Raw genomic sequence first — 12,414 nt, 5'->3', positions numbered from 1 at the left:
GCAACGACTCAGCCAGCCGAAAATTCGCTCAGTGGGGGGGGGGGTAAGAAGACACTATTTTTTAGGTCAGCCATGGGCATAATTTTTGTTATTATTATTATTTTTATAATAATTAAAAAAAAAAAAAAAAAAAACCCAGAGGGGGGGTTTTAGGGTGGTTTAGGGGGTTTACACACATAAAAATACCAAAGGGGGGGGCTTCAACCCCCAAACCCCCCCCCCCCCCCCCCCCCCTGTGTACGCGCCTGATTAGCAGCATATAATATAATATTGGCTATTGGCTTCGATGTAAAAACAATCTATGAAACATTTGCTCCGTCGTAATTAGCTGCGTGTGATAAAAACAGAATGGCCTCTTGGCATTTCCATACAGTACACGGTTCAGCTGTGTCTCAAGGTCCATTTCATTGTCGCCCCAAAACGACCTCCAAGCTATGGGACTGGCGTACTAATGGTAGGGGGCTTGGGGGCAGTTGAGACCCCCCCCCCCCCTCCCATTTTTCTCTAATTCGATAACATTGATTTACAAATGTTGCTGAAATGACCTGACTTTCCGGGGTTTTTTGTCCATTTTTCCATAGGCGGCACTCCCGATAGCTGACAAGTTGCGTGACAGTGGCGAGATGTCGTTGATCTTGTAGTAATGACGGTTTCGAGAAACGGCCCCTAGGTCTTTTCACACGGTGCGCCGAGAAATTCCCTTTTCACTTTTGATATTTTTGCCCTTTTTAACTTTGCCCTGTGCCCCCTTTCCTCTTTAATTTGTGTACTTTCCCTTCTTAATAAGAACCCTCTTCATTTTCTCTGAAATGCCACTTTTCACTTCTGAAAAGTGCCCTTTTTCCTTTTTTATATGATCTCTCCCCTTTTTTAGATGCCTATTTTAACATTCAATTACATTTGAAGCAGTTGCTACAGGTATGTCAAAAATCCCAAGCAACACCATGAAAAAAAAGGTTTCAATGGGCTATTATATGAAAAAATGCAATGCTAATGCAATAAGGTACTGAGTGGATGAGGACATACCACTGTCTTTTGTGAACAGGTGTTCAGTTGATGGGAAGGGACATACCAATGTCTTTTGTCCATCTAGCTGACTGATGAATGACTGGCATGATGATGTCACAAAAGTCATTTGCTTTTGGAGGTTTTTTTAAATTTAACTCACACCTTAACGCTTATACGGATGTCAGTTCTGTATTGGCGATAAGTCCCATCATTTTGAGAGTGAGTGTCTTTATGGGTCGAGTTTAATAGAGATACCTAAAATATTGAAAGATTATTATGAGATATTTGAACTGTAGTGGTTTTCACTGAACTTTTCCCGCTCCTTTCCCGTGGTAAGTATTCTGCTGTTACAAATGTATATGGCGCTAGCTTTCGGCACTGGATACGCAAACGACCTCATCTGACGTTTGGAAGTATATTCTAGGAGATTTATTGTAAACGACTAGAAAATAGTTTCTGTAAAATAAAGTTGAATAAATCTAAGTCAGAACACATTATTCTTCTGTATGCAATGACTACACTTGAATATCTAAATCACCATATTTTATATATTTTCTTACATTAGATTTTCTGAGCGAGTTGTATTTGACCATTTTCTTATATTCAGCGAGGAGAATGGGGTCAAATCACTGATCTCTTTAAGAAAAAGATCAATGGGTCGAATGCCTCCACTGTCCAGGCACGGATACACGGAAGAGGAACCCGACCCCCCCCCCCCTCCTCTTAAAGTAAAGAAAAGGAAAGGAAAGGAAAAGGGCCATGCTCCGAGATTTGGGTCGTTTTAAGGCTAGAACTAGCCCTAAATCGTGTTTTAGGCCTATATGATTTGAAAAAAGGCCGATGATCGCTTTACACTAGGGCGTACAAATGAGTACAAAAGTAATATTCTATGTCAGGACTCAGCTAGCTTCAGATCCATCTGTCAATTCATCATGCTGGCCGTTACACAATGTTACTGTACCAGGGGCGTACGCAGGATTTTTTCAAGGGGGGGGGGGGTTTCAAAATCTGGCCCAAAATATTTTGCTCCCGAAAATTTGAAAATTGCGCCGGCCGAAAAGTCGCTCAGTTGGGGGGGGGGGGGGGAGGGTAAGCGGACACTTTTCTTCTTTTTTTTTGGTCTCGAAATTTGAAAATCTGACATTTTTTTTCGTTGAGGGGGGGGGGTAAGGTCACTTTACGTTAGCCGTGGGCATAATTTTTTTTTTTCTTTTTTTTTTTAAAAAAAAAAAAAAAAAGGGGGTTTTAGTTTTTTTAGGGGGGTTTACACACATAAAAATACCAAAGGGGGGGTTTGAACCCCCAACCCCCCCCCCCCTGCGTACGCCCCTGTACTGTACACTCTTAGAAAAAAAGGTGCAAAAAAATACATAAAATTAACCCTATTGAAGGAAAAGGGGTTAAAAATAGGGTGCAATATAAGATTTTGCACCCTTCCCACAAAAATTAACCCTATCGACCGAAAAAGGGTGCAAAATAAAAGTTTGCATATTGCATGCATATTCATGATTATTTTCCACGTGTTCACATAAAAATACATTTATCATGATTTGTTAAGCAAATTATGACAATGCACATCAGTTTTGTTATTTTGCATTTTTCTTTGGCAATCATAAACCAATAGATTATTTTGTCTGATCATGTTACAATTACATTCACTTTTTTGCAATAGATATATTGATTATATGATTACTAACCAAGAAAGATCATGCATGTTTAATATGTATTTGTGTACGAGCATATTTTACCAGTATTCCTCGATGATGGGTGCAGGATTGCACCTTTTAAAGGGTGCAGGATTGAACCCCTAGAGGTGCTGCTATTGCATCGGTCTGCACCCCTAATGGAGCAGGATTGAACCATTAGGGGTACTAACATGTCTCCTAAAAAAGGTACAATCTGGCACCCTCTTAAAGATGAAGTTGAGTTCTAGTCATGCGATTGCATTGTAAAAGAAAAGGTGTGGAATCGAGGTTGATCATCTAGCATATAAGAATTTGTGTGTATTGCAAGGTGCTGGAATCATTAAAAATGATAAGTAATTGGTCAAGTCTTGATAAAGTTACAAACACTGTACACAGAAAGATATATATGGGACTACACGAACACGTGGCGTAAAAAACCTACCCCCGAGTTTTACGATGTACATGACAAATTTAGAATATGAAGGCATTTGAAGAGCCATGCTTTTCAGGGAACATGTCTTATCTGATGTACTTCCACACTTGCATAATAAGAATGATAACGCTCACAATTTATTTTTCTCCTCTTCCCAGAACTCAACCTTCTCTTTAAAGGGTGCAGGATTGAACCCATAAATTTGCTGCTAATGTTGTATCGGTTTGCACCCCTAAAGGTGCAGGAATGAACCATGAAGGGTACTATTTCCCCTAAAGATTCAATCTAGCACCCTTTTAAAGGATGCAGGATTGCACCTTTAAAAAGGGTGCAGGATTTAACCCCTAAAGGTGCTGCTATTGTTGCATCGGTTTGCACCCATAAAGGTGCATACTTGCACCATTTCTCTTAGTGTGCAAGGTGTTTAAAGGGGGTGAGCACTTGGAATCATCCAGCCGGTGAAAAAGCGGGGGGAGAAAGCCTTTTTTAGGGGGGTGCCTTAGTTTTTAGTTTAAAAAAGGTAAAATTAACGTTACCAACTTATTTGTAATCTGTTTTTTTTTTTTGTTAGGGGGAGGGGCAGGCCCTCCACGGGGATCTGCGCCTGCTTGTTTATATACAGTCTTTTCCCCAGAAGAAATTAGACGAAATCCAAAAGTATACACCAAATCGCACGAATTGAATTTTAAACGATTTTTCTTCAGCTTGTGTGGGGGGCACATCCCGCCTCTTGCAGACTCCTCCCGGGGAAAATATTTTCTCTCGAAACCCCCCCCCCCCCCCCTCCTCGCCACCGGCTGGATCTGTCCCTGCCACTGTCCAACATATATATATATTGTAGATCTATCCGATTTCATACTTCAAGAAAAATTGCACAATAAATTTATCTCACAACTAAAGCTTTTTACGTCTACGACTGAATACAAGACAATAAAATAACATGGTAGCAAGTACTTTCGATCTAAATCACCCTATATACGGCAATTCCAATAGCCTTGACATGTGTCCTATTTAAATGTGCGAACATGACAAAGACGTATTACGTAATCTGAATATGATATCTACTGGACATAGGCCTACATAATTATTGAATTTTTCTTTGAGCTGATTTTTCAAAAATATTTGCGATCGCGTTAAATATTGAGTATAAAAAAAGTAATAGAACCATGGGCACGAAAGAGATGGATACAGAGAAAACATGGCCCGTATATTCTATTCAAAGTCAAATCCGATGCTGAAAAAGGGAAATTAGTCTGTTTTCTTTTTGTTTAACGTGGTCTTTGGGTTTACCTGAATACGGACCATGCAGATTGAGATGATGTCGTTTGCGTATCAGAGCCGAAAGCTGGCGCCATTAAACAGCTTACCATAGGCATGTGAGAGTAGGAGAACTGTTTTTTTTATATTACATTGTTTTTAAAATACATATACAGGGGAAAGAACCAACTCTTTCCACATCAACTTTCCGGTTTTAATATAACTTGATCGAAGAGTGTAAGAGAAAGAGAAATGGAGAGAGAGTGTGAAAGAAAATTATGAAGAGGAAACTAATGAAGAATTCTAATAAATAGAAGAAGGAGAAGAAGGAGAAGCAAAAAAAAAGTAGAAGAGGAATGAAAAGGAGGAGGAGGAGGAGGAGGACAAAGGGCTATTTGTAAAATTATTTCCGTTAATATTTGTATTATTAATAATGTAAAAACATACCTTCCTTTTAATTCATTAAGTATGCTTTTATAGTTCTTTGATACTCCCATATTTGAATTATGGTCCCTTCATTTGGCGTAACACACATCAAACACCATTAAATAAACTGTTGTCACTACAAAATAAAATTATTCTTATCAATTCTCGCTACCCCAAATAGCGATTCTGCCGAGATCCGGGGAAAATCCTGAAAACGCGCATTGCATTATGGGATAGCTTTTCGACATTACAGCTTCCTGTGCCGTCCTCCACAACAACACAGCGTCGCTTTCGCTCGGAAAGTTCGTGATCACAACCCTCTCTTTCACGGTAGAGTTTAACGGCCTTTTGTGCTAAAGTCACTAATTCTGCCCGAAGCTTTCCATTGCATGGTATTCCTCTGTCCGTTAAGATTTTTTTAAGTTCCGAAACTGTTTTTTTTTATCCATTTTGTGGTCGACGAGAAATACATGAACTGAGTGTTGTCTCTACACTGTTTACTGTAACGTCTGCTCGTGATTGTGACGCTGGTCGCTACATGCACAATTTTAAGACAATTATTTTTTTTTTACTTTTAGATTAACAGAAAAAAAACATGAATAAAAATAAAATCTTTCCTGTAAACTATTTTTTGCTTTTTATTGTGTATTCAAATTGAATAAAAACAAACTAAATTTAATGCATATATTATAATCTGTACAAATTACACTGATTGGCATCGATTTTAGCGTGCGTGAAAACTCTGCACAGCGAACACAGGCGCTAGCGCCAGCGGGATGGGACTCTATACCGGAAGTTGTAGTGACGACCCGAGAGAGTGAAAATTACCTCGTCTCGCGAATTTCGAGATTTTCGTACCTATTTAGGGTAGCGAGAATTGTAATTATCCCTTTTGCTCCCATACAGACACTTTATTTTTTTTTAAATAGATACTTAAGGTAAAAGACTTTTTTTATATAACTAGGTCAATTTATGTATAATTATAAAAACAACATGTTGCCATCTGTTTTTCACGATATTTTTTGTTTAATAACTCGGTCCAAATGAAGCCCCAACATTGTCAAATTCTTTAAGTAATGAAATAGAATAAGCTCCATCGATTGATATTTTTAAGAAAAAAGATTGAAATTGTTTTTATTACAATCTTATGACCCTCATTGAACTATATCGCCCATTTATTCTCTACCCGGCATGTCTTTCTTTCTTTCTTTTAAAAATAGTATTTTCTCCCTTTTGTTGTTGTTGTTGTTGTTGAAACAAAATCATTTTCTACTCGCTGACACAAAATGTAATTTGATATATCATATTGTACCCTCTCATGCATATCACCTTTCCAAATGCGCATTTCTCTTACCTCATCTTCCTCTCAACCCCACATGCAGCTCATCCTTTTTGTACTATTTTCTGTACCCCCGATATCTCACTTCCTTTTTGGCACTGTCTACTTTTTGTATTGTGACCGTGTTCTCCTATCTTTGTCATTAAGAGCTCTCTTGTCCCGTTTTTGTCTATGTTGGCAGCCCCTTTTTTTTTCTTCCTGATTCTATTTCCTTTTTGTAGTTACGTCAATTTAATTACTCTATTATTGCTAACTATTATTTGAGGGGTCCACAATTGTACAAGCATTGCTTTTTCCAATGTGTATTCCTTAATTTTTGTAAATGATTATAATTGATCTGTAATACTTTGTTGGAAACAGAAATAATCTTGAATTAAAAATGAAATTGAAATGTCGTTTGTAGCATCCGTATTATCATCGGTTACATCTTCGGCGCTCTTATCTCTGACTGTATATAAATCGTCTGTATTTTCATTGTTATCAACAAAATCTTCTCAAAAGTCTTTTTCAAAATTATTGTCGTCATTTCCGTTCATGACGATCACTGTAAACTAATCATAATCACAATCAATGTCACATTCCTACTCAACATCATGATCGTAATCAACATCATCATCATTATCATTATCATTATCATCATCATCATCATCATCACAAACTGCATTATCATTTATCATCATAATGTTGATCAACATTAACTTGGCTTACAACAGTAATCATGATTTTAATATAATTTCTACATTTTTTATTTCCATAAAAGTACAGGCCAACAATTCGTATCATACGCACTAAAAATCTATACTAGGGTACGTTGTTATAGAATAAAAGGTAAAGACAAGCAAAGCGTTTATAATAATGTGCATAATCGGAGCAGCTAACGGTGTAACAAAAGATTTAATACAAGAGCAATTTAGACATGAAAATTCAGGATTCTATACACCAAATCGTAAACTAGCGTTTGTCATGAATGAATCAAATATCCACGATCTTTTACATATTGACTAGTTCACAAATTGTAGTAGCGCTTTTCTAAAATAACTACCACCAAAATAATGATTATACACTTAAGAACAATCTAATCTAATATTAATCGCGGATAAAAATCGATACATTTTGACCTCGTTAAGATGAATCTGAACAGGAACATCTTAAATGTCTTCAGTTTAAAAGATACGTTTCACAAAACTAAATCTATACAAAAAAACTCGTCCTTTATTTTACCTATGAGTACATCGCGACAATGGCATGAAAGTGAGGTTTATATACGTAATAAATTAACTACCACCAAAATAGTATTGATACACTTAAGAACAATATTTTTATTTATTTATTTATTTCGAATCTCTTGTCAGGGTAGCCCACTCACCAATAAGTAGTGGTCTCCCATGGGGCCCTAAATAAACATATTTAAATCAAAAAGCATAACGTTTATACAGAACAGTTAAAATAAAATTTCATAGTACATTTAGAAAGATATAGCAGAGCAATTATACGTGGCACAAACAAATACTCGTTTAAAAATAATCATATATCATTAACCTAGTTCAACAGTAATGCCAATAGAAAAATATTTAATTAGTCGCAATTATGTGAATAAATCATTTTAATATTACAGAACATGCACGTAGTGTATGTTCGGCTGAGCTATTCACAAATCCCAACTTTGTTTAAATAATCTCTTAAATGAATTGATAGAGGAAGCCGTTCTCATCGATTTTTTTTTTAGCTAATTCCATTCAAATATAGAAGAAACAATTGGGCTACGCTTATAACAATCAGTGTGAAGTCTGGGCACACGTAAACATCCACTGTATGTTGCTCATGTACATCATTGGGATTGATTAAGCCTCCCTGAAGGTATAAGAGGGTGCTAAGTTATGAACGCATTTATATATCATCATAACGCGACTTAACTCAAACATCTAATCTTAATCGCGGATAAAATTCGATACATTTTGACACCATTAAGATAAATCTGAATATGAACATTTTAAATGTCTTATGTTTAAAAGATACGTTTCATAAATGTACAATCTATACAAAAAAAAACTCGTCCTTAAGCCCCCATCACACCAAACTAGTTCTCACTACGTTCTGGAACCGTCCTAGAAAATCGTAAAACGGGTTGTGGTCGGGGCAGAATGTGTACCATAAAAATGTTTATATACCTCATTTTAAGATTCTTTACTAATCCTGTCTTCTGATTGGTTGAAAATGCAGTCATGTTCTTAACCATGCCCGCTAATTGAAATTCATAGTCATTTTTCCCGGCTCTACCGGTTTATATCCATTTTTCATAGCACTTTTTCCATGGCTGTGAAACGTGACGTCATTTTGCTGCGATCCCCAACCATGCCCGCTAATTGAAATTCATAGTCATTTTTCCCGGCTCTACCGGTTTATATCCATTTTTCACAGCACTTTTTCCATGGCTGTGAAACGTGACGTCATTTTGCTGCGATCCCCATTTTGGTTTACGTGTTACCGTATAAGTTTCTTTTGTGCGATGAGATGGAAACCTAAATGGGTGAGTCAACATTTTCCTTTTTTTCGGTATATAAAATATATATTGACTGCTTTTAATATTCGAGGCATAGTTGTTTCTATAGGGTCTCGGGAAACTCACAACCTGCTATGACCCCGCGGCGCAAGCGCCTTGGGGTCATAGCAGGTTGTGAGTTTCCCTTGACCCTATAGAAACCACTATGCCTCTCAAAGCAGTCAATATATCCTTACTATAATACGATCCTAGTTCGTTCGTAAACAGTCCTCAATACGTCCATCTCGTTTGTTCCCCGTCCACAGCCAGTTCATATTAAGTTCAGAACGGGTAGATTAGGCAGTCCAAGCCAGTCCGTAGTCAGTTTAAACCCATTATTAACAAGTTCTACTTCGTTCCCAATACGTCCAAACCCGTTCTAACTAGTTCGCCACTTGTTCTAACTAGTTTTTAACCCGACCACCCCGTTCAGGACAGTTCAACTCTTTCTCATCTCGTTCTGAGTGCGTTCGAATGCGCTCCTTAAGCCTGTGCAATCCCGTCCTGACTCGGTAGTTATAAACAAATTCGTTCTCACCATTCCTCTTTCCCGTTCAACTTCAACGCTTTAGGCTTTGCAGATCAAGACGTTCAAGTCAAGCACCTATCACACCAAACTAGTTCTCACTACGTTCCGGAAAATGTTGCCAAACGGGCTCAAACTGTGTGTGAACGGAGTGAACGTATAAGCAACTATTTACGATCTTTGTGAGGACTTCATGGACGGGCTCGGACTGGCTTGGACGGGAAGGGTGGTCTAGAACTTTGAGCTGTTCAAAATTCTCCCCGTCCTGCAATTGGACGGAGTGACAACGTACTTAAAACGAGACGGACGTACTACGAGCGGAATTGCCGTACTTCGATCCTACTAAGAACGTGTTACCACGTGATGTGGTCGAGCATCAATGAGGAAGAACGCGCTGGGTTTGTATAGCCCTCGAACCAGGACGGGGTTGCAAAGCACGATAGAAGCGCGTTCGAACGCACTAAGAACAAGATGAAGACGAGTTGAACTGTCTCTGAACGAGGTGGTTGGATTATAAACTGGTTAGAACAAGTTACGAACTAGTAAAAATGGTTTGGACTGCTTGGAAATATCAAATTTATCCGATCTGAACTTGATATGAACTGACTGTGGACGGGTACAAACGAGTTAGACGTATTGTGGACTGTTAATGAACGAACCAAGATCGTATTAGAGACATTAGTCCATTCCGAGCCCGTCCATAAAGTCGCAAACAGTTGCTATTACGTTCAACTCCGTTCGCACACAGTTTGAGCCCGTTTGGCAACATTTTCGAGAACGTAGTGAGAACTAGTTTGGTGTGATGGTGGCTTTACCAATGAGTACATCGCGACAATGGCACGAGAGTGAGATTTATGTAATCACAACGTAAAGTACTACCCACATGCAGGAAGCGGGTGTGAGAACTATAGGGTGCCTATAATCACAGTCAAACATTGAAGACTCAGAGTAGCGTTAACAAAAATATGGAGGGATCATTCTGTGCCGGATACGCTAAATATTGCACTACATACTATGAGTACGTTGTAATGTACAAAATGTACGAAATAGGTGAATTATCCAGGCTAGTTGGCCCGCGACGGTCGTTTACAGGAGAACATTTTGATGATGGTGGCACGGAACAGAGGCTGCGACATGGCGTAGGATATAGGGTTTAGGAGGCTATTCCCGTACTGCAGATTGCCGAAAAAGGCGAAAGCTTCAAGTGACAGACCAGGCACGATGAGTCGACGGTCGATACTGTAGATTAAAGTGATTACGCTAATCGGAATCCATGTCAGTACGAAAGCGATGACGATGAAGAGGAGAGCACGAGTCGCCTTCGTCATGTCAGCCGTCGATTCCACGCGATGTGACGTTGATGTCTGAGTTGTTAGAAGATGAAACAGACCGGAACCAAGAAAGAGAGAAAAAGAAAGAAAGAGAAAGAGAGAAAATCATGACCACCATAGATTTTGATATAAAATATACATGCTATAAAACAAATTCATGCATTTAGAGTGATATTTGATCTTGCAATGGAATCTATTCAAACTTTTAAAAGAGCCAACTGCATATTACTTTCATATTCACATGGGAGAGCGAGGGAAATTCCCCCTCAATGACTGATATTGAGAGATTTTGTGAGAAAATTCTGTCAGCAAAGAGCCTATCGTTCGGTGTAATCGCTAAGGCTGCTAACCTTTTTATATATTTGATTCCAAAGATGGGCTTAGAAATGCTGTTATTTAAACATGATCGCAAAGACAACTTAAAGCGGGACTGCACTATTTGTAGCCACCTTCGCCCTCTATAAAAAAAAAAGAAGCCTAAGCGGTACCCGTTGATCCCCCATGATCCCTTTTTTCTTATGTTAATTAAGAGCAGATTTGATGAGTTAACCACCCGTCAGTTACCCAGCTGGGAGGTCTAATCTCTCCTGGCAAAACTATTGCAGAAATGTTTTCAGTTATACAGAAATCATGTTCAGAATTGTACTTTAACAGTTTTTATCATATTCTCATGTTGGAATAGGCGACGGACAAAGTTACTAAAGTCTAACAATTCTGTAGATTACGAACCGATCTTTCTTGGTCACTCTTTCCGATGTTGGTCTCATTACGTGATGAAGATGATGATACCAAAGTATCTTCTTTGCTCCCTTTCACAGTAATGTCACTACATGAACCTGTATGTGATGTCGACGTAACGCTTGCGCTCGTTATCTCGGTATCCTTAACGGCGGAAAGGTGGAGGTTCTTCAAATCAGTCGACTTCTTGTTGTTCCGTCTTCCAACCGATTTGCGAATCTTGATCAAGATTCTGACATAGAGAACGGCGATGATGGCCAAAGGCAAGAAGAACATGGCAGCACTTTGGATCATATTCGTCAACGGACTGAGAAGGAACCGCTGAGTACAGTTGACACCGTTGTCGTGATCGATGACGAACTCCCACACTGTGACGTACCCTATCCAGAACGAGAGTCCAATCACCCATGGCAGAGAGTTGATGATGATTGCCTTGCGCTTTGATCGGGAGATATAATGGTTGATGGGATCATAGACCGCTTGATGTCGATCGGCACATATCACAACCACGTTGATGTTAGAAGCATTGACGATTCCGCTGAAGATCCCAGTTATGACCTTACAGGCATTTTGAGAAAACGGGTACCGTTTAATGTACGAGTACTCCACGACAGCTCCCATTCCAATTCCAACCAGCAGATCCAGTATGGTGAGGTTTATGATGAAGTAATTATTGTAGGTACGGAGCCGTTTTTCTACTAGGAATGCGCCAAGACTGATGATGTTGGCAAGTACAATGAGCGCGAAAAAGACAGCGGGAAAGATGAGATTCCTCAGATTAGGTTGAGTTGTTCCAAATGGATCCAAAGATTGAGTAGTGACATTCATGTATTCACTTGCATCCTGGATATCAGTCCAAGACATCTCTGTTGAGTAGGTCTGCGTGCTGTTAGAAATATCGGCCATGATCAATGTTGCACCTCACACAGATTTGTATATACTAACTACTTCTATTAACGAAAAGCAGAAGGTTATATACAGTCATATTTAGATTCTATTTTTCTCAACCAATCAGAAGTGAGACGTGAAATTAATAAGCTGCGGAAGGTTAAATGGTAATAGCAAGTTACAGAAATGAAATTGGCAATCACTTCTTATTCAAATTCTACAATCTCTTTTCAAAGGCCGTAAT

General features: G+C 38.7%; 1 protein-coding gene across 1 annotated transcript; it reads right to left on the bottom strand.

The window, feature by feature from the left end:
* Positions 1-11,249: 11,249 nt before the first annotated feature.
* On the bottom strand, positions 11,250-12,188 carry LOC574547 (muscarinic acetylcholine receptor M3-like). The gene has a single exon (XM_774864.2). It carries the CDS (start codon positions 12,186-12,188, stop codon positions 11,250-11,252), a length of 939 nt encoding a protein of 312 aa, XP_779957.1.
* Positions 12,189-12,414: the final 226 nt, after the last annotated feature.

Source organism: Strongylocentrotus purpuratus, unplaced genomic scaffold (assembly GCF_000002235.5).
Source record: "Strongylocentrotus purpuratus isolate Spur 01 unplaced genomic scaffold, Spur_5.0 spur5_scaffold_9, whole genome shotgun sequence".
In the NCBI taxonomy this organism is placed as follows: Eukaryota; Metazoa; Echinodermata; class Echinoidea; order Camarodonta; family Strongylocentrotidae; genus Strongylocentrotus; species Strongylocentrotus purpuratus.
The sequence above is the reverse complement of the archived record's forward strand: the minus strand, read 5'-3'. Positions and strand labels throughout refer to the sequence as shown.

Coding starts and splice junctions, on each gene's coding strand:
- LOC574547 (XM_774864.2), bottom strand. CDS start 12,188: ATGGCCGATATTTCTAACAGCACGCAGACCTACTCAACAGAGATGTCT.